At 30.7% G+C, this 23509-nt stretch overlaps 2 protein-coding genes across 2 annotated transcripts; both read right to left on the bottom strand.

Moving 5' to 3' along the window:
- Positions 1 to 6678: 6678 nt before the first annotated feature.
- LOC126673069 (flavonol 3-sulfotransferase-like) lies at positions 6679 to 7987 on the bottom strand. The gene has a single exon (XM_050367035.2). The coding sequence runs from the start codon at positions 7915 to 7917 to the stop codon at positions 6883 to 6885; it is 1035 nt and encodes a 344-aa protein (XP_050222992.2). The 5' UTR covers positions 7918 to 7987; the 3' UTR covers positions 6679 to 6882.
- Positions 7988 to 13466: 5479 nt separating this feature from the next.
- Positions 13467 to 15007, bottom strand: LOC126673068 (flavonol 3-sulfotransferase-like). The gene has a single exon (XM_050367034.2). The coding sequence runs from the start codon at positions 14910 to 14912 to the stop codon at positions 13722 to 13724; it is 1191 nt and encodes a 396-aa protein (XP_050222991.1). The 5' UTR covers positions 14913 to 15007; the 3' UTR covers positions 13467 to 13721.
- Between the last annotated feature and the right edge of the window lie 8502 nt (positions 15008 to 23509).

Genomic DNA, 23509 nt, shown 5'->3' with positions numbered 1-23509 from the left:
CACCTACTTTGTTGATCATAGATGTTCTTTATGTGCCTCATTTCAGCTTCAATCTGATTTCAGCAAGTAAACTAACCAATGATCCTCACCTGTGCTTAATTCTATATCAAAACACCTGTTTACTTCAGGATTTGATTCACTCGAAGATGATTGGATCAGCAAATAAGAAGGATGGTCTCTATGAACTGCACCTTCCTGCTACTGCACATTGCAGTTCTTCTATTACAGAGTCTTTTAATTCTGCAGTTTTATGGCACTTCAGACTGGGACATCCATCTGAACAGAAAATAAAAGGACTTCATGATATTGATTCAAGTATTACTTGCTCAAAGAAGTTTGCTTGTGAGTTTTGTCATTTAGGAAAACAGAAGAAATTGTCTTTTCCTATTAGTGAGTCAAAAACTTCATGTATTTTTGATTTACTTCACATGGACATATGGGGCCCTGTTGCAAAACCATCTATCAATGGACATAGATATTTTCTTACTGTTGTGGATGATAAAAGTAGGTATACTTGGATTTTCTTAATGCATAATAAATCTGAAACAAGAAGTTATATTCAGAACTTCTTCTCTTATGTGCAAACTCAGTTTTCTAGCAGCATCAAATGTGTTAGAACTGACAATGGAGCAGAGTTTGAGATGATAGACTTTTTCAGCTCAAAAGGGACCATACATCAAAAGTCTTGTACATATACTCCTGAGCAGAATTCACTTGTTGAAAGGAAGCAGCAACATATCCTGAATGTGGCCAGATCCTTGAAATTTCAATCAGGTTTGCCTCTCTACCTCTGGAACCATTGTGTTGAGCATGCTGTGTATATCATTAACAGATTACCTTCATCTGTCATTAATAATGATACACCTTATCATAAGCTATTTAACACTCATCCTTCATATCAACATATCAAAGTGTTTGGTTGCCTATCATTTGCTGGAACAACACCTCAATTAAGAACCAAATTTGACCCGAGAGCAGTCAAATGCATCTTTATAGGTTTTCCAGCTTACATTAAAGGATATAAGCTTTTTGATGTCAAATCACACAAAGTGTTTATTTCCAGAAATGTTGTATTCTATGAGAGTCAATTTCCATTACTACAACATCATTCCCCTCCTTCTGAACCAAACAAATCTTCTATCCAACCCTCCTTCTCTCAATCTATTGATCCTATGACAGATCAACCTCCCATAATTACCACTTCTAATCCTTGGACTAATCCTCCATCCCCATTGTCTTCTCCTGCTCCTTTATTTCATAACTCTGATTTTCCACCCCTAAGAAGAAGTTCAAGGATCACCACTTTACCAACAAACCTTAAAGATTATCATTGCACACTTCCTAATTCTCTCACATCCAAACAGACCTCACCCCATTGTTTATCTGCTGTTCATACTTATGATAATCTTTCTGCTTCACATAAAACCTTTTCAACTGCCATCACCCCTATCAGAGACCCAACCTCATACACTGAGGCAACCAAACACAAGCATTGGCAAGATGCTATGAACACAGAGCTTAAAGCTCTAACAGATAATGGAACCTGGAAGTTGACAGCTTTACCTACTGGTAAGAGTCCCATTGGCTGCAAATGGATTTATAAAACAAAATACAAGGCTACTGGTGAAGTGGAGAGGTTCAAGGCCAGATTAGTGGCAAAGGGGTTTACTCAACAACCAGGGCTTGACTATCTAGACACTTTTTCCCCTGTGGCTAAGATGAGCACCATAAGAACTCTTCTAGCAGTAGCTTCCATCAACAAGTGGCATTTACATCAACTTGATGTTAATAATGCTTTTTTGCATGGAGACCTTTCAGAAGAAGTGTACATGTCCATCCCACCAGGCTATCAAGCAGGTCCTGGTCAAGTCTGCAGATTGGTTAAATCTTTGTATGGCCTGAAACAGGCAAGTAGACAGTGGCATTCAAAGTTAACCCAAGCTCTTATTTCCAGAGGTTTCAGTTCTGCTTCATCAGATCCTTCTTTGTTTATAAAGTCATCTGCTGAATCCTTTATAGCATTGTTGGTTTATGTTGATGATATTATCTTGGCTAGTGACTCTGTCTCAGAGATTACCTCCATCAAGCAGCATCTACATCAGTTATTTAAGATCAAAGACCTAGGCAATTTGAAGTTTTTTCTTGGTCTTGAGGTGGCTAGGAGCAAGTCAGGCATCAATCTTTGTCAACGAAAGTATGCATTGGATTTGCTTACTGATTCTGGTTTTCTTCATTCAAAACCAGTCTCTACACCAATGGTAAACTCAAATAAGATGTCTCAAACTGATGGCACTCCAGTTGCTGATGCTTTAGCCTACAGGCAACTCATTGGAAAGCTCCTTTATCTGTGTACTACTAGGCCTGACATAAGCTTTGCTGTTCAACAGCTCTCTCAATTCATGTCTTGTCCTACAGATATCCACCTTAAAGCTGCTCATCGCATTCTCAGATATGTCAAGTGTTCCCCTGGTAAAGGAATATTCTTTCCTTCTAACTCTTCCATTACTCTGAAGAGTTTTACTGATTCAGATTGGGCAAACTGTGTTGATACCAGAAAATCAGTCTCTGGCTTCTGTGTGTTTCTTGGTACTTCTTTAATTTCTTGGAAATCCAAGAAACAAAACACAGTCTCTAGATCATCATCAGAGGCTGAATACAGGGCACTTGCCACTCTCACCTGTGAAATACAGTGGTTGCTTTACTTGTTAAAGGATTTGCAGCAATCTCATTCTCACCCTGCTGTCATATACTGTGATAGTCAATCTGCCATTCAACTGGCTCACAACCCAGTGTTTCATGAAAGGACCAAACACATTGACATTGACTGTCATGTTGTTAGAGACAAGCTCAATCAGAAGGTTATACATCTTCTTCCTGTTTCCTCTTCTAATCAGTTAGCTGATAGTTTCACAAAGGCTTTGCCTCCTGCAATGTTTTCTATTGCTGTTTCCAAGCTGGGCCTCCAAGATTTGTATGCTCCAGCTTGTGGGGGGGTATTAAGCTTAACTGCAGATCCAGCACAGATTGAAGTCAGCAACACCAAAGAGAATGTGGTCCACACTGCAGCTGATCCTGCTGAGGAAGCTTCAATCTGAAGATTCCTTATTGACAGCTGTTGCCAGCTATTGTGCTCATGAGGATTGAATGTGTGTGTGAGGTCAACGTATAACCGTTTTTGTAACAGAATAGGAGCAGTTATTGTTTTGAGCTTTGAGTATATAAATCAGTTGCTAGAGCTGATTTCATTGTATTGAATATCATTCTTTTCAATCAATAAAGCTCTCAATTTCTATTATGATTGAGCAGGTGAGCTACTATATGACCCACATCTTTAAAACTACATAATTTGATGTATACAACTCTAAATAGGAGTTCTTGATCCCCTAAAAAATTTAAGATGTCTATCTTATTTCTTGTAAAGAATATAAATTCATCAAAAATATCTATTTCAAATTCTTCACTCAATGCAACATGTCAAGTTCACAAGTAAATACTTATGCTTTTAGCGTTTATTTTTTCCAGATATTTGTACAACTTTTTACTACTTTTCAATTGTGATCCCGATGACTTCCAAATATCTTGAAACTCATGAAACATATTCCATTATATATGGTTGAAATGATCAAACACAAAATGAGTATAAAAAACTTAAAATCAAATGTTAGATGCATATATATAACATAGAATACACATAAACTATATATAGGAGTCTTTCTACTCCTATCAAACATCCCAAACTTATCTCTTACTGGTCCTTAAATAAGAACAAGAACATGTTAGGATACAAACAAATCAGCTTGTAACCATCTAAATGATGAATTAATCAAAATTGACTTTTATATATATATATATATATATATATATATATATATATATATATATATATTTAATATTTTGTTTACTTTTGTGCAAATTATTAATGGGGCATATGCTTCTTTTATTTAAAGTGCGAAGGCGATGTTTATAACGTTAAAAAATAATATAAATTTTTAAGCAAATTTCGTTGAAATTCTTGAGATATATTCTAATTAATTGTTTGATAACTCTTATTTTAAAAGTCTACGTAATGGTCATTTCAGTTTTAATTCGTTAACTGAGAGACCTTTCCGTTAATTTGAGGGACTAAATCGTTTAATTAATGGAACTAAAACAGATACCAAATCGTTTAAAAGTGAGGTACCAAATCGTTTAATAAATTAAAAATGAGGGATCAAACCGTTTACGAAATTAAAGGCGGGGTACTAAATAGTTTGAAAATAAATATCAAAATTAATGGAAGGGTCTAATAGTTAACATAATTGAAACTGAGAGACCATTAAATAGACGTTTAAAATAACAGATACCATACTACTAATTATAATATATCTCAAGAACTTTAAAATAATTTTTTTTTGTTTAGTTTAGAAGTAAAGCATGATAAAGTGGACGATTTCACTATTCTAAGAAAGTTGACTGCTAGGTTTTATCAGGTTTTTTATAATAGAGAAATTTAGGGAAATATCTTATTTTTTAAAATAAAAATAATCTTCACCTCAATAAGATAAGAAAAGAGAAAATACCTCATTTTTTTGTCTATTAATCAGATATAGCACTTCAATTTAGAGCCCCTATCACCAAATCTTCTGAATTTTAAAACCGGCCGTTAAACCTCGTAAACTTTAACTAATAATCAACTAAACCCTTTTTGGTATAAATTAACCAAAATACTCTTCAAATTTATAAGTAAATATAAACAAATCAAACAACCTCAATTTAACCAAACTTAAAATCATTCATTCAATCAAACCAGACCTAAAATCACTCACTCAATCAAACCAAACATAACTCAACCAAATCAAACATAATCTAACCAAACTGAAATTTATTCAAAAATTAAATAAATAATTATTTTTCAATTTAAAAAATTAAATAAATAATTAATTTTAGTTTAAACAATTTAAATAATTTTTTTTTAAATTAACCGGTGAACAGCCCCACGATGATGGATTTGTTCTGGTGAGTCTGCTACAGACAGCACACCCACCGCCGGCGTGGGTCTGCTACAAAGAGCAGATCCACGCCGGTGGACCTACTGTTTATAGCAGACCCATTGTGGTGGGTCTGCTGGATTAATTAATTTTTTTATTTAAATTATTTAAATTAAAAATAATTATTTATTTAATTTTTTAAAATTAAAAAATTTGTATTTATTATTTGGATAATTTTTTTTCCGACAATAGACGGTGGTTGCCAGAAAAAAATGGCGGCAGCGGGTGGCGGTTTTTGATTGAGTGGTCTGATTTAATTGAGTTGATTGGTGATTTATGCATGATTTGGTTGAATGGATGGATTATATTTGATTTGATTGGGTGGATGACTTTAGATTTGATTAGATTGGGTAGATTTGGTTTTTGTTATTGACTTTAGAAATATTTTGGGCATTTTTGAAAAAATAAAGGGTTTGGGCGGTTTTCTTTGGGGCAGTTTTGAAGGGGCTTAGTTGAGCATTAGTTAAAGTTTATAGGGTTTAGCCGCCGATTTTAAAGTTCAGGGGGTTTGGTGATAGGGAGCCTTAAGTTGGAGTGCCATAGCTCATTATAGCCCATCTTTTTAGTATTTTTATTTTTTTACTTTAAAGGTTTTTTTTTTATAATAATACTTGTTTTTTTTATTCTAAGCATTTTCTTTTTACTCTTACACCTATTTCTTTTTTTTTCTATCTCTTCTTTTTTTTTCCTCCTCCTCCACCTTCTTCATTTTTCTTCTTCTCCAATTATAAAAATAGCGTCTCATTATCATATCGGTTTATCATATAAGTATCATAACACTGCAGAGAAAAATGATTTTTTATCAAAAAAAATGTTTGTATGATTCCATTAGCGTATTAGTATCATAATGTTATCATATCAGTATCATAATATTATACGGCTATGATAATAGTATGATAATAACGTACGAAAATAATTTTTTACCAAAAATTAAAAGTATGATACCGAGATTATAATGTCACTGATGCTTTTATAATAAAAGATTAAAATCATAATTATTGTAATACCAATAGTAAAAATATAAATATTGTTTTCGATTACGAAAAAAAAGATTGATTTTTTATTGTAATCGATCGAAACGAGTTCAACTTTTCCCTTATTTCAGTTTATTTTTAGTTGGTCAAAAGACAGATTTGTTTTGGTTTTAGAAAGTTCATAACCAAATCGATCGATGCTAATCCCTATAACAGTCAACGTGAGCTTAGCTTGATTGGTTAAGGCACCTCCAAGTGCATCAAGAGATTGTGAATTCGAACCACGCCTCCATAACTAATAACTAACAATTGAAATTCGAAAGAGTCGATTACCATTTTTGACAAAAAAATCCCTATAAGGCTATAACACATATATGCAATTAATTACCTGAACGTTTATAATTACATTTATTAATACTCCCTCCGTTTTTTTTAATTGTCCATTTAGCAAAAATTGTACATACTAAGATAGTGTTATTTTTGTCTTAACTTCTAAGGAAAAATTCTAATATAGCCCTATTAATTAATAAATGCCTTTTAAATTAAAACATAGAGTCATTTATTATGGATGAGTAAAGTTGGAAGACAATAGTTAAAGTTATATTTAATCCTAAATGAACAACTAATTAGAGACAAATATATTTTGCTAAATGGACAACTAAAAAAAACGGAGGGAGTAGAAAATAAACACACACTAGTATTTCATTTAAATAATAAATACATCAAACTAGAAAACTCGAAAATAAAACAAGCATATCATTACTGGATATTACACAAAAAGCTACGCAACAAGCTGATGCCATAGCTTTTTCATATCCATTTTTATTCTTTCAAACTAAAAACATATAAAATTGAGAAGAAAAAAAAGCCAATCACTTGAATCACTGTGGCGAAAGGAATGAGAAGCCAGATCCACTCAACTTTTCTTCAATAATTTGATCCAAACGAGCACCCATTTCTTCAGTAAAATAGTTTTTCCAATCTCCCTTTTCACCCTTTCGATAAAATAAACTGTTCTTGATGACAAAAGGCGAATTTGAACTGTAATTACCTTCTTCGGTCACCTTTGTATTGCTCAAACTCTCGAAACTGCATAAATCGATAATTTGTTGAACTACGCCTTGTTCTTCCTCTTCGGAAGTAAAAGGGCAGCCAAGAAACTCGGCCAGCTTCGTAACATTCGGAACGATGTCCTCTTTCAAATCTTCATATTTAATGAACAAAACCTTGTCAGGATTTTCCTGGCTGGCCTTCCAGTACCCAGCAACATGATCCCAATAAGGTCCATTAAAGGCAGCTCCTTCGCAAAACGAATCGAAAGAATCTTCCATACTAAGATACGCGTCTTTGTCGATTCCTTCGGGCAGTCTTTTTCTAAAGAAATGCCACATTGAAACTAACACATCCTTCGGATCCCTGCAAAGATAAATAATCTTGCATCCCAGTGTCTCTATAGATTCTGGCAAGGAATGATAAGGAATATGAGTTGAGACGAGCGGGTTTTCCAGGTCACGAGCGCAGGTTTCTCCCCGAGACTCCTCAATTTCCAAAAATGGAACCAAATCATGCGGTGTAGATGTCAACAGAGGACTCTCAGAAATCGGGTAGCGAGAGCGTGTGGTTACGGCGAAAACTAAGGCCTTAATCCAAGTAGTGCCGGTTTTAGGGTAAGTACAAATGACAACGTCGTTAGGTTGAGCTTGAAACTTCTCCTGAGCTTCTAAAACAGCATCTAGGTAAATGGTGAAGTACCATGCACCTTGGTACAGGTGAAGAGGCATGAATTTCCAGTCATTTCTCATTGGTAGGGTTGCTATAAATTCACCATATTTTAGTGGTGGCATTGAGTTATTTTGTTGTTTTTCAGGGTGCATGGCAATGTTTGTAGAGGGTTGTGAGGTTTCAATGACATCCATTAGGGTTTTGGGAGGAAATGAAAGTTTGATATGAGATAGAATTAATGGTTTCGATTGTTTTGTGAGAATCAAGTCTGAAATATACTTGTATTTATAATAGCTATCTAGCTACTTCAGGATCAATTAAGACGGCATTTACTTAATAAACTTTTTTATTATTTAATATGTAAACTTAAGAATGGAAACTAAGTATAATCAATTTATAATCAAATTCAAACTCAACAGCTATAGTATAATAGTACCACATATCATATATTATTATGTAATGACATAGTGATATCAAATTAACAATTAGACAACAATAAAATAAGAATTATAATTTCCTACAAGCTCGGTAGTAGGAACTCCTGCTACCTTACTAACGTGGCAGCCTTACATAGGCTGTTTATATAATAAATATAGTAAAAACAATTATATTATTTTTTTATTATGTTATCAAGAATTATGTCCTAAATATATAGACCATTTCTCTGTTTTATCTTTTTTAAATTGCCACTTTGAATTATATTATGTTGATGTTTGAGTAATAATTTATTATTTTATCCATAACAAAAATATTCGTTTATCTTTGTATTATGCTTAGTTCTTATTTTCTTTCTTTCTATTATGTTTCTTAAATAATTGTTTTAAGAGAAATTTATATATACAAACGGATAAATAATTTCATGCTAGAATATTATTATTTTTAAGAGAAATTTATATAATAATTTTTTATTCTAATTGATATATTTATTTAGTTATATTTAGCTAAATAATAAAATTAATAAAAAAAAACACACATGAAGAAGAAATGAATTAAATGATATTAAACAATATTATTAATTTATTATATTAAATGTAAGCTATAGGTTAAATAATTTTTTTAACCAAGAATAGTATTACTAAGGAATAAACAGTAATACAATAGTCATCTTTTTTTTTGGATCAAAAGTAATACAATAGTCATCAAACAAATTCTTATCGCTTAAATTGTTTATTATATGTACAGCCCATATTGGGCTGCCACGTTGGCAAGATAGCAGGAGTTCCTGCGCAGGAAAATATTGTTCATAAAATAATATTTATCCACAAATTTTTCATAGGTTCAACTTAAAATCTATAAAATTTAAATAATATTTATCCACACAAGTTTATTATTGTTGATAAAATGGTTAATGTCAAAAAAAAATCACGAACTTTACATATTTTCTCATTTTAATCACGAAGTTTAAATTTTTTCATTTTCATACACGAACTACCACTTTTTCCCAAATTCATACACGGTGCTGAGATGACACTCATTTATTGGTGTAAAATGACCTCTACCTCAGCGAATTATACCAATGGAGCCGTGACACCTCAGCACCGTGTATGAATTTGAGAAAAGTAGTAGTTCATGTATGAAAATGATAAAATTTAAAGTTCATGATTAAAATGAGAAAACGTATAAAATTCGTGCATTTTTATGACATTACCCCTTCATAAAATAATAAACTCACACAATAAAGATTTGGAAATCATGTAACTGAACTATCTCAGTTAACGTTGCCTTCCGCTGATTATTCGTTAATTAGTCAGATTATAATTGCGGTCAATTGATGATGGACAGCAAATCATTTTCAAATCTTTTTCATGACTGAGTCAATATAAAAGAATTGTCTACATATTGTGACTGAAATTTAAAATTTTGATTCTTTGTATACTTCGGGTAGGAATTTTTGCATTCCACCTTCAGTTGGAATTGACTATAGAAATATTTGTTTTTGTTCTAATAGCATCTTCAATGGAGTGCTATTTTTTATGCTACATTTAGCATGAAAAAGTGATAAAATACTATAAATAGTATAGCATTTTAATTTTTTCTCCAATACATAATATTAAAAATAAGTGTCATAATTATTTATTATGTTAATTATTTCGTAATTTTATTAATTTTTAATTATTTGATTATATTTTAAACAAAAATTAATGTAATATTTGTTTTGATATAATAATGAGCTATTGAAAATAAAAAATTAAGTGAATCAATGAATAATATAAAAATAATTTTTTTATTATATTGATGTATGTTATACTATTAAAAAATCAAACCGAGATCGTAAAATTAAAAAGAAGTATAAAATTTAAAATAAAGAAAGTAAAAAAATAAAATAACATATTCAAATAATAAATACAAAAAAATTACCATGATAAAATTGTAATTAATAATGAATTGCTATTGGTTGTTGTAGTTTAGCATATGCTATAGTCGGTGCTAAATAGCACGTGATATAGCATATGCTAAATTTAGCACAGACTATAGCACTGCATTGGAGTTGCATTTTAAAAATTAATGCTAAATTATGGCATTAACACATCATTTTAGCAATGCATTGGAGATGCTTGGCGTTAAAAAGTTAAATTTTTTAATTTTTGAAAAATCTATTTAAACTTTTTAAAAATTATAATCCTATTCCTATTTGGCTAAGATGCTATACAATTTTTTTAAAATAATTTATATTATGTTTATATGACACGTCAAACTGGCATTTAAAGCACTTGTCATCCACCATAACATTTGAGCGTATTGACGGATCATAATGTACAAATTAAATTTTATAAATATTTAAAAAATATTTAAAATTATAAAAATAAAAAAACATTTTGCATACATTTTAATAGTACTGAGGTATTTATAAATGAGGTATGTAAGTGACTAAACTGTTAAATTACTTTAAGATCACCACATATGTCATATTTAATATTTTCGTCCACCTTATTTGAAAATCAAATTATATAGTTTTCCACTTATATTCACGTTATAGCATTGTATTTTTTTCATTCAATTTTTGGGTTAGTCTACTGATGCACAAAATCGCAAGTGTACGATGTCGATAAATCAAGTAATATAATGATAAGTAAAAGTCGAACCCATGAGGAATAAATCAAGTACGAAAATAGTTAACTAATTATTATTTCAACTAATAAATTTTGATTGATTCGATTTTTAACTAATTAAACTAAAACATAAAATAAAATTAAAAAATACGATGATAAAAAGCAAACTTAGAATATTGTTTTCATATGGGCAATTCTTCAAATCTTTATTCTAATCTCTATCAATCCTAACTTTAATTATTCTTTGCAATGACGGATAGATCTGACCTCGTTAACCCCCTATTGTGTAGACGATGTTAACCTATCAATTATAACCTGATTATCCCGAGTCGTCCTTACTGTCACGGCTTAGAGGATAATAGAAAATAACCCGACAATTATAAATAAAGCACTAAGTATAGTTATCCACACATGCCACGCAACGCAAACACAATGGACAGACGGACACATGTTTTATAAATACGTTCTTATTATCTTTTCCAACCAACTTACTTTAATGACATTTATTCACAAATTGATATTGGTGATCAAGTAATTACAAGCATTAATTCCAATAATAAGAATTGTAATAATAAAGGAAGATAAAATATTAAAATTCAGGTTTGAATTAACTCATATTACTCACAATATTCTAGATTTAAAGATTTAGCTAGACATAATTGAAGAAATCAATATTTCAAAAGTAATAATCATAATTAAATAATATGAAAGAAAAATACTTGAATTAAAAACCTGTAATTATTCGGAACACAAGTATTTGAATCAAAACTTCGAAAATTAAAGTCTTGAAATAAACTAAGAACTAAAAAAAATTAACCTAAAACAAATTGTTGTAGAATGTAAAATAATGAAAAACTAGATCGATTACATAGCCATGAAGTAGTCTTTATATAGGGGAAGATATTGGAGTCCTTATACAAATCGGAAAGTCGTTTTGAAGTCAAATCCTTGAGAAAATAGGAAATTCGGGTTTTGCCTCGCTGCACATTCCTGCCACCCAAGGCATTCCTGACGGCCGGCAGGAATCCTTCATGACCGGCAGGAGGTTGACTCCGAAGTGTTTCCAGCAGGCCCGCCCGGATTAATTTCAGTGCATGCACCAACGTCAGGCAGCCATAACTCTTCGTACATAACTCCAAATGACTTGGTTCTTGAACCATTGGAAAGCTTGAGATGTCTAGTTTATTTCATATGAAGAAGATAAATTCATTCGAGATCTCTAGGTACTCCGAAATATCCAGGAAAAGAGTCAAATCTGCAAGCCATCTAATGCAACGTGCAATTCGTCAATCTTCAAAACTTCATAGACTGAGCTATGTAACTCCGATTTCTGTAATTCTTGATGTTTTGGAAAGTTTAGGGTGTCTACAACAATTTATATGAAGAAAACTTTCTCATTTGAGGTCTTGAAAAAGGACAAAACTATCCATGCATGAACATTCTTTGCAATTTCCTTTGATTCTTGATACATGACTTTCTCGCATAATTTACCTATAAAACAACACCTTTCCAAGCATAAGTTTCTCAAAAATAGAAAGTATTGCTGACAATCAAACTTGAAAAACGCTATATAAAATATGTGTATTATCTACTAAGTCAAACGAATTAATTAAAAAAAATTAACAGTTAACTAACTATTAAAATAAATAAAAGACTAAAATATTAACGGAAATAAAAAAATAGAGTACCGTATAATTTGATTTTCAAACGAAAATAAAAATATGAATTATGTCATATGTGAAGAGTCTGAGAGTCCGTAATTTGCTCTAAATATAATCTAATGACAAAATGATTTTTGTCTGTAGTCGTATACTTTTTCTTAGTTTTCATACTTTTTTTCTGAAAAAATTATTTAATTTTTAAATTAGTTTTATTTTGTAAATGTTATTTGTTATTAAACATTAATTATATTCAAACACTTTCTTATTTCACATTTCAGAATGTTCATTATTAATAGATGCGATAGTATAAAATAACTGAAATCCCACGTCACTGGCAAGAAGAGGACCACGCCAAGAAGTCTATAAAAAAAATAGCAGTCTCAAGCCCCGGATTACGGCCATTTATTTCTATCAATCAATATCCAATTTATTCACTGACTTAACCATTAAAGTAAACCTGAGACCCCGGAGTCTAAGTTCTCTTTGCATTCTTCGTTTGTCTTATATCCGTAGGTCACTAAACCAAGTTGCTCTCATAAAGATCCTACACCGCTTCTTCAGATTCATCATTTGGCGCCATTTGTTAGAATGACCTTTCCAAAAACCAAATTCAGAAATTTGATCCCGAGATGATAGAAAACAATACCGCATCTCCAGATACATCTTTAATCATTAATCCTTCTTAATTTAACTTTTTTTATTATTTATATTTTAATTAATGGATATTAAATTATTATATTTATTATTTAAAGACTTCAACTTTTTTAAATATTCATATTAAACTTTAGTTTTAACATGTATAAAGAGTTTATATTAAGTAATGCAACAAGCAAGTAAACATCTAGTGTGCTGTGTATATAGTATGAGATTTTATTTTTGCTATATAAAGTTTTACATATATGTTACCTAAAATAATATTTGATTACAATTAAAACTCCAGAATGAACACTTCCCCAATTAAAATTCCGGATCAACACTTTCCCACTTTTGAAAATTCAATAAAAGAAAGCACAACCCAAGCATACAGGTATGTAAACAACAATAGTCATATTTATTTATTATAATATGAAATAAACTCAAGATTATTTTTCCACTTTCATAATCTTCTTTTAACAACAAATATATATATATCAAACAATAAAGCCTAAAAAGAAAAACAAACAACCAAATTATTAATGGATATTACACAATAAGCCATGCAAACTGATGCAATAGCTTATTCATAATTCTATTTATTCCCTTAGAATTTAAACATAAAAATCAAAAGTTAAAACTCAATAACATAAATTATTGTGGAGTAAGAAATGAGAACCCAGACCCGCTCAATTTCTCTTCAATAATTTGATCCAAACGAGCACCCATTTCTTCACTAAAATAGTTTTTCCAGTCTCCCTTTTCACCCTTACGGTAAAACAAACTGTTCTTGATGGCATAAGGCGAATTCGAACTATAAGCACCTTCTTCGGTCACCTTCGATTTGCTCAAACTCTCGAAACTGCATAAATCGATAATTTGTTGAACTACGCCTTGTTCTTCCTCTTCGGAAGTAAAAGGGCAGCCAAGAAACTCGGCCAGCTTCGTAACATTGGGAACAATGTCCTCCTTCAAATCTTCATATTTCATGAACAAAACCTTGTCAGGATTTTCCTGACTAGCCTTCCAGTATCCAGCAACATGATCCCAATACGGTCCATTGAAAGCAGCTCCTTCGCAGAACGAATTGAACGAATCTTCCATGCTAAGAAATGCATCTTTGTCGATTCCTTCGGGTAATCTTTTCCGAAAGAAATGCCACATCGACACTAACGTATCCTTCGGATCCCTGCAAAGATACACAATCTTACATCCCAGTGTCTCTATAGATTCTGGCAAGGAATGATAAGGAATATGAGTAGCAATGAGTGGGTTTTCCGGGTCACGAGTGTAGGTTTCTCTTTGGGCTGATTCAACTTCCAAAAATGGAACCAAATCGTGCGGTGTAGATGTCAATAAAGGAGTATCAGAAATGGTGTAGCGAGAGCGTGTTGTCAGGGCAAAAACTAAGGCCTTAATCCAAGTAGTGCCGGTTTTAGGGTAAGTACAAACGACGATGTCGTTCGGTTGAGCTTGGAATTTTTCTTGAGCCTCTAAGACAGCATCTAGGTAAAGAGTGAAGTACCATGCATTTTGGTACAGGTGAAGAGGCATGAATTTCCAGTCATTTCGCACCGGTAGGGTTGCGATAAATTCGCCATATTTCAACGGTGGCATTGAAAGTTGTTGTGCTTCGGCTTCTTTGCCTTCCTGGGCTTGAGGGAGTGCTTTCGGCAAAATCGGCTTTCGTAATTGCATATTATTGCTAGACGACACCATTTGTTGAGAACCAGAACCGCCGAGTTGTGAAACAAACATAGGACGCATAGCCATAATTTTCGAGGACTTGTTTGTAACAAAAGTTTTAGGAGCTATATTTAGTACTCTGCCGCAAGTAAGATCCATTTAGGGATGAGAAAAGAATAAGAAGAAAAAATTGGCTACAAAAAAAGGTTGATTTTGATAAAGATGCTATTGATGAATCTCGTTTGTGAGAATGAAGCATGGAAGAATACTATATTTATAGATAAAATAAATTATTATTATTTTAAATTTTGAATTATGTGCAATTTGAGCCGCCTATATTGTCTAATTACAAGAATTAGTCAATCGCTTTCATAAGTTGTAGATTAATCAGCTTAGGTTTATTCAAATCAACTTGTACTTGCTGCCATCTTTGAATTGTCTTGCAGATATTAAAATGTTATGCATATAAGTTACTAAATTATTTTTAGTTTCATTTGAGTTACTAACTTTATTATATTTCATTTTAACGAAAAGTTCTTCATAAATTCCAAATCTAAATTATCCTATGTGAAGTTATGTGTGATCACTTATTTTCCATGTGCCAACCACTTAATTACTAATTATTATATTGTTATATTATTAATTAAATATATACATATTATGCAATAAATTATTTTATACTAATTTTTAATATTTGTTTTTGGGAAAAGTAATGGTTTGATAATGTTTTTAAAAGTTGATGTGAGTTGGTTGGGTGCACATGGAAAATAATTGAAGAAATTACGCATCATATTCATACGCTTAAATATATATATATATATATATATATATATATATATATATATATATATATATATATTAATACATTCTAATTTTTTGCTGTTTTAAAAATATACTTTTTTAATATTTTTATAAAAATCAGACATCTAACGATAATCTAATAGTGATCTACCAATAATTTACTAAAAAAACATATTTTAAAATAAAATAAAAGATTATTAACATATTTTTATAAATATTTAGTTAAAATAGATATTATTTTTTTAAAAAGTCCAAAATAATCTGTTTTTAACTTAGATTAGTTAGCAGAAGTTACTTAAAAGTCGTAATTAAACCCACGATTTTAAAAAAATATACCCGGAAAACTGAACTTCTAAGAGTAGGCCTCACTTGCAAACAATTGGGTATAGTATGACAAATTCGGTTTCATATGACAATCTAAGTTTGAAGTTATGAAGGAGAATTCCGTTGACATGAAGTATAATGGTTAGGAACTAAAATGCAATAAAAAAATTAAGCAAATTACTCTAAAACTCTTCGATTATATCATAATTAATAATTTAATACTTTTTATTTTAAAATTCTACTTAATAGTCTCGCACTTTCAATTCCGTTAGCTATTACATCCCTTAGTTAATTTTAGCAATTACTTTCAAATGATTTGGTATCCTACTTTTAATTTTATTAACGATTTGGTTCCTCAACTTTTAATTTTGTTAACAGTTTAATACCTCACTTTTAAACGATTTGATACCTCACTTTCAAACGATTTGATACCTCACTTTCAATTCCGTTAACGATGTTACACCCCAAATTAACAAAAGGGCCTGATAGTTAAAGAAATTGAAAGTGAGGGACAATTAAGTAAGATTTTAAAATAAAGGGTATCAAATTATTAATAATGATATATGTGGGGGTTCTCATATTAATTTGCTAAAAAATAATTCATAATCAAATTATAATATGATGATAATTGAGTGACCTCTAAAGTTTAATACGCTAAAAATCTATCGAAGCTACTAAAAGGATGTATTATTTATACTCTATTTGTTGGACTTTAAATTGTATTTAGGTTAAGAACTCCTAAAATTTTAAGAAATTGTTTAGTCAATTTTATCATAACTTTATAGGTTATTAATTTTTTTTAACTATTAAAACATTTAGGAAATGTTTCTCCAAATACTGACTAAACTGTTATAAATAATTTAAAATATCAAGTTATAACTTATTACATATATAGATCATCAAATATTTTATTTACCTTTTGGATAGAAATGTCTCAGAATATGAAATTTATGGATTAACTTGCAATTATTCTTTATTCATTGTATATTTATCAATTTCATTATAATTGTGGTATAATATCTAATTAACCAAGTGTGAAACACTTGACTAATAAAATATCAATTGAAAAATAATAAAGGACGATATTGACTAGTGAAAATTTGTAATGTAAACGCTTGACTTGCTGAAAATTGACAATTTGTTCTTCTTTTCTCTTTAATCAGCTATAGCTGGAAAATAATTAAGACACACCTATAATAAAGAGTTTTAAACATACTAATTTGCCTTCCATTCTAATCTAAAAATTCTAAATTTAAACCTCAAATTATTTGTTGGATATTAAACTCTTTTAGGTCACTAAATTATTCCAAAATTAAAAAAAAGAATACTAAAATTTAAATCGTTAGTAAACAATCACTAATTTATTGAATTATTTCTTAGGGAGATCAACGTCTTAAAAGAAGGTCATTAACTTAATCAGAGATTACAAAATATGTATTAAATCTTACATTTTTATTAAAAAAGGATACTGAAACATATATTTTTTGTCACGTAGGAAAAAACGTAAAAAAAATTAGTGTGTTTTACTTCGAGTGACATCCTGTGAAATAATTTGATAATTTAGTGACTTTTTTAACTATTTAAATTTTAATACTTTTTTTATAATATTGAAATAATTCAGTGACGCAGAGAGGTTTAATATCCTTATTTATTGTAATAATAATAATAATAAAACTAAATTATATAACATGTAATAGCAAAGTTTACAACCAGTTGAATCAATCAAAGTAAATGATCATAAAACATTAAGTCAATTTCTTCTTTAATCAACACCAGAAATGATTTGGAGTCTATTAATATAAATAAATAGTCACCAATCAAACGATATTTTATTTGTTGCCTTTTTTGAATTGTCTTAAATTATGTATATACATTGACTACATAGTCTTGGTCACTTATTCATTGTCTTGCCAATTTGGGCCTAATTTATATAGTTAAAATATCACTAAATGCATCAAGAGGTTGTGGTTTTAAACCACGCCTCCGTAACTAACAACTAACGGTTTAGAATCTAAAGAGTCAATTACCATTTTTGACACACAAAAAAAACTTATTAGTTGCCTCTGCTTCAATTTAGGTAAACGAATTTTATATATCAAATTATCAATACCTTTAACTAAAATGATAAAATTATTCTTAACAACATTATAGTTAGATCCGTTAATTGTTTAATTTGTAATAATTATATTAGACTTTTAATTTAAATATATTTTAGAGCACATAACTCTCAATTTAAAATAACAATAATTTATAACACTTTCGAATATGAAATGAAAAATCAATGTGTAAATCATTCATAGATCAAAAATTAAACCTCAACCATAAGAACAAATCATGATAATAGGTTAAATGTAGGGGTATAATTATTACGAATCGTAAAGTTAACGGATTAAATTATCACAAAATCCTTTAAGATATATTTATTGTTTCAGTAAAAGATATGTATGAATATATAAAATTTCTTTGCATCTAACCTATTCTTACTAAATAGATCTTAACATATATATTTAAATAAAGCTTTGAATGTAAGGTTTGAATTTTGGCTTAACCCATCTAGAGGCCCCTGTACTTTACACTTTTTTTTCCGTAGGTCCTTATACTTCATTTTTGTATTATTTAGTCCTTCTACTTACCTATTTTCGATTTTCATGTCCTTTTTGAGTTTTTTCCAGTACCTCTACTTACAATTGTTTTTTCCTCCAGTCCCTATACTTACAATATTTTTTTCCTCCAGTCACACAAAATGACTGAAAAACACTCAAAAAGGACCTGAAAAATAAAAATAGGTAAGTAGAAGGATCAGATAATACAAAAATGAAGTATAAGGACCTACGGAAAAAAAAGTGTAAAGTACAGGGGCCTTTAAATGGGTTTGGCCTTGAATTTTTTAAAGTACTACTTGGTTATATGCATGATTCAATTGAAGTTGTAAAGCTGATGGATTACATCCAATGCATAATTGGATTTTTAAATAGTATAACATATTCGTTTCAATTATTTAATATTTAACCAAAATTTGGTTATGTGACAAGACACTTCGCATCGCTTGATGAGATGCCGAAATCAAGTCTCACCTTTGTTGAAGTAAAGAACGAACAAAGGATCAATTCACCCCCTATATTTGACATGAGATATTAAATGAGTCATTAAAAAAAACGGTCAAACAGATCCGCACCTTGTCACTTTAGCATCAAAATCTCCCCTCTGACAAAAACACATAAAAAAAGTGAAAATGCCTAATTTCAAACTTAATCCTAATTTAACACTAATTAAACATTATAAAATATAAAACCGCCACCATCCACCCTAATCCAGTGCCTGATACCCCAATCCCACTGGTAGACGCCCAATTCCACCATCGTACACCACCTACTCCGGTAAGAAGGTGTTCTCTCTCCAAGGGTGTGAATAGATCAATCTTCATCCTTTAAGATGAACAATATTCGTTCTCGAGGAAGAAGCCTTGTGTTAGCGTATGGTGGCTGAAGAATTTTAAGGGACAAAATGCTAAAAGAGCCCTTAAAATTTTATATAAAAATTAATTTGATATTTGAAGTTAAAAAATAGAGTTAATATTAAAAAAAATCATGAACTTCACATGTTTTCTCATTTTAATTACGCAGTTTAAATTTTATCATTTCATGCACGAACTATTATTTTTCTTCAAATTCATATACGGCGCTGAGTTAACACTCATTCACTGATTTAAAATTACCTCCACCTCAGCGAATTATACCAAAGGAGTCGTGACACCTCAGCATCGTGTATGAATTTGAAAAAAAGTGGTAGCTTGTGCATGGAAATGACAAAATTTAAACTGCGTGATTAAAATGAAAAAACGTGTAAATTCAGTGAATTTTTATGACCTTAATCCTTAAAAATATAAGATTATAAATGAAAATTAAAAATTATTAAGTATCAATTTTAAAAAAATAAAATAAAGTTAGGGACCATTTTAAACTTTTTTTACATGTTAAATGGAGAGTGTATTTCATTTGCGGAGGTGAGAGTGGGGGAGGCATGTTTGATGCTAAAGTGACAAAGTACATGTCTGTCTGACCCTTTTTCTTCGAAAATAACTCATTTGCTATTTCGTGTGAAATACAAAAGGTGAATTGGTTCTTTGTTCAGGTAAGAATTTATAGTTGAAAGTCGGCTCTCTCGTTGTGGATATTAATTTAGATAAAACATGTAATACCAAAACTGACAATATGATTAAATAGAATTGGGAAAATAACCGATCAAACAGATAAACCGAATCAAAATCAGAAAACTAAACGCAAAATATGGTTATCCAATACCAGAGTTTAGGTTTGATATTTTAGACTTTACGATTAATACTTTAGGTTTAAGATTTGAAGTTTTAAACACCGCAGTTAACCAATTAAAAGTTATATAAATAATACTCTAGATATTTTTTAAAATGTTTAAAATAAATTATTTTTTCTATCCAAAAAGATTACAATAAAAAATAAACAAAAGAGAGTTTATAGCATAGTTTATATACTAAACAAACTAAATGGAATAGAATCCTATTTTGCCATTTAGACTATGCCTAAAATTTTACTGTACAAAGTTTGATTTCATGGTTATACTACACCCGTAAAACCGAAAGTCTAAACTATTTTAAATTGTTGACCTTGCATTTTAAATTTTAAAATATAATATTATAAAGGCTTAATCATAATAAAATGCCAAACGTATGCGCGAGAGGTCAGTTATAGCCAAACGTTTAAAAATCGGCACATATAACCATTTTTTACTATCTCTGCTTCTTTTATAGCCATTAGTAAATCGAACCGGATTTTATTGACAACCAGACAGCCATGTCATCGCCTACATTAAACTAAAATCATATGTGGCACATTTAAACCAAACCAAACTCGATTCAAAAAAAAAATCAAACCACATAATAATTAAACTAAAATTAAATTATTAAGGAATAATTAATTTTTTTAAAATAAAATTATTTTAAAAAAATTGTCTTCTCCTTCAATGGAGAAGACAAATCTATGTCTTCTCCATTAAAGGAGAAGACTTGCACTAGTCTTCTCCTTCAATGGAGAAGACCAGCAGATTTGGTCTTCTCCTTCAATGGAGAAGACCACTCCATTGAAGGAGAAGACCCAGCTGTGGGTCTTCTCCTTCAATGGAAAAACCCAGAAATTGGGTCTTCCCCATTGAAGGAGAAGACAGTCGCGGGTCTTCTCCTTCACGTTTGCTCTTCAAAAGAACAGACGGGGATTTGTTCTTCTCAAGAACATATCCATGGGGTCTGTTCTTAAGGAAGAAAAACAGACCCCTGGTCTGTTTGATTTAAAAAAAATCAATTTTTTTTATTAAAAATATAATTTTGAGGGGTTAATTTGTTGTATATATGAAATTTGGAGGTTAATTTGTTATATAAAATTTTAAATTAAAGAAATTAATTTTTGTTTTTTTTTAATTATTAGGTATTAATTTACAATGTTTAAAAAAATTAGGACTATTTTAAATTTTTTCCTTTAAAAACCACCTTGGAAAAAATAAACCACCATAAAAATTGGAGAGTGTATCTCATTCTCTTGGGTGTGAGTGTGTGTGTGGGTGGGGTGGGGTGGGATGGGGGGGAGGTTTGGCCCCCAAATTTTTCGGTCAAGATCTGCCACTGTAACCAGTTGTGTGATCTGAAGCTATAGATTGTTTTTGATGTGGTAAATAGTGAAAACGATAAGGACTATGAAGAGCCGGTACATGAACCAATTGTTGAGATGAATACTGCAGTGATGAATGGATCGAGAGAGGTGATTGAGGGAAACCCAGATTATGATTATGGCAGAGGTGGCATGGATAGTGTAAAATCGATCAGTGCGTAGAGTATGAGGTATGGTTCTCTTCATCAGAAAGTTGAATCTAAATCTCAGAGTCTAGGGTTTTTTTCATGATAAATTCCTAAATGGGATTATTGCGGAGGATGGAACTGTAAGATAGAACAAATTATGGATATCGTTATTCACAACAAACAGATCTAAAGAAAAGGGAGCTAAACGGTAATATCATTTGCCATCTCTGAGTAACGTAAGTAAAATGGTTAACACAATTCGTCTAAAGTGAATGAGCAAGAGAGCAAGTGGAAATGCGCTTTAATTTTTTAAAATAATATATAAAATTAGTTTAGAGGTCACATGAAATAAAAGGGTAAAGTTTAGAGGTCAAACAAAGTTTAAATATGTTTTTTATATTTAAAATAAAAAATGATGTATTTTATATACTCCCTCCGTCCCACAAAGATAGGCAATTTGAACAAACACGGGAATTAATAAAAAAATATTTAGATTAGTTAAAATTAGTTTATTTATTTACTTTTCCATTTTTAGCCTTTTATATATTTTTAAAATAAATAAGCAATATATTAATAACTAATTTCTGTATTGGTGTATTTTGCATTGGTATTAAACGTTGACATTTATTCCATATTGGAACATGGAGCAATTAATTAAGTTGAAAATAACAATGTATATTTATTAGTGGTAACTAAGACTTTTAGTGTTAAAATTATTAACCAAAAATAGAAGGTGGTCTATAATTTGGGACGCCCAAAATAGAAAGGTGGCCTATCTTTGTGGGACGGAGGGAGTATTATTTAAAAAAATCGTTTAATGCTTAATTACTTTAAAAATTAGCGTGTTTTGCAATTTTAACACAAATTTAAAAAATTCAGATTTGATTTAAAAAGTGTCGCGACCCAAATTATTGAGCCGAGACCGGCGCTAGGGAATGGAAGTGCTAGATCCGAAACCCGTAGCAAGCCTAAAACCACCCTAAACTTTTTGCGATCAAAACAAATAGCAATCATGCAAAACGTTTTCAGAAAAGCTTTTCAAACGGTACGATATCAAATATCTATTCACATTCTGAAAACTAAACATAGAAATTAGGGTCTTACAATGCGATGCAACATCAAACATTGTCATGTTTCGCACCTCAAAAGCAAACGGTTTAAAGCGCAGATAAACCATTCAAGTTTACAAAATATCAGAGTATAAACGATACATAAAACCGTTTGACAAAACCTATATAAACATTTAGGATTAGACTACTTCAGTACTATCGATTGAAACTTTCTTTGTACATACTTCTAGATACAGACTTTTGAAGTAAGGATAGAAGTTTGTCACGTCAAAAGACTATTTACCTGAAAGTGGTTAAAACAACGGGGTCAGTCAGAACTGAGTGAGTTCATCGTTTACAAGTGAGTATTCTATAAAACAAAACAATGCTATAATTCATTCGATTATATGCATCTGAATATAACTTCCGATTGAAACCGTAATCCTCGATTCATTGAATGTTCTTTGCGATCAAAACGATTAACTTAATCCTGATGGTAGGTTACGGGATAGTTCAACCAAGTCAACCAATACCATCTGGTAGAGTCCGGGATAGTTCAACCAAGGTGACTAGTACCATTACTCAAATCCAACGATCGATATGAGTCCCGAGATAGTTCGACCTAGGTGACTCATTAGATATAGGTCGCGGGATAGTTCCACTAAACTGACATTGTATCGGCTTCATAAACAACGAAGAAGCATATAGCTTGGACTTAACTAATGATCACGTAGTTCCTATTGACGTCCAATAGGAAAGCA

Source organism: Mercurialis annua, linkage group LG3 (genome assembly GCF_937616625.2).
Source record: "Mercurialis annua linkage group LG3, ddMerAnnu1.2, whole genome shotgun sequence".
Taxonomy (NCBI): Eukaryota; Viridiplantae; Streptophyta; class Magnoliopsida; order Malpighiales; family Euphorbiaceae; genus Mercurialis; species Mercurialis annua.
The sequence above is the reverse complement of the archived record's forward strand: the minus strand, read 5'-3'. Positions and strand labels throughout refer to the sequence as shown.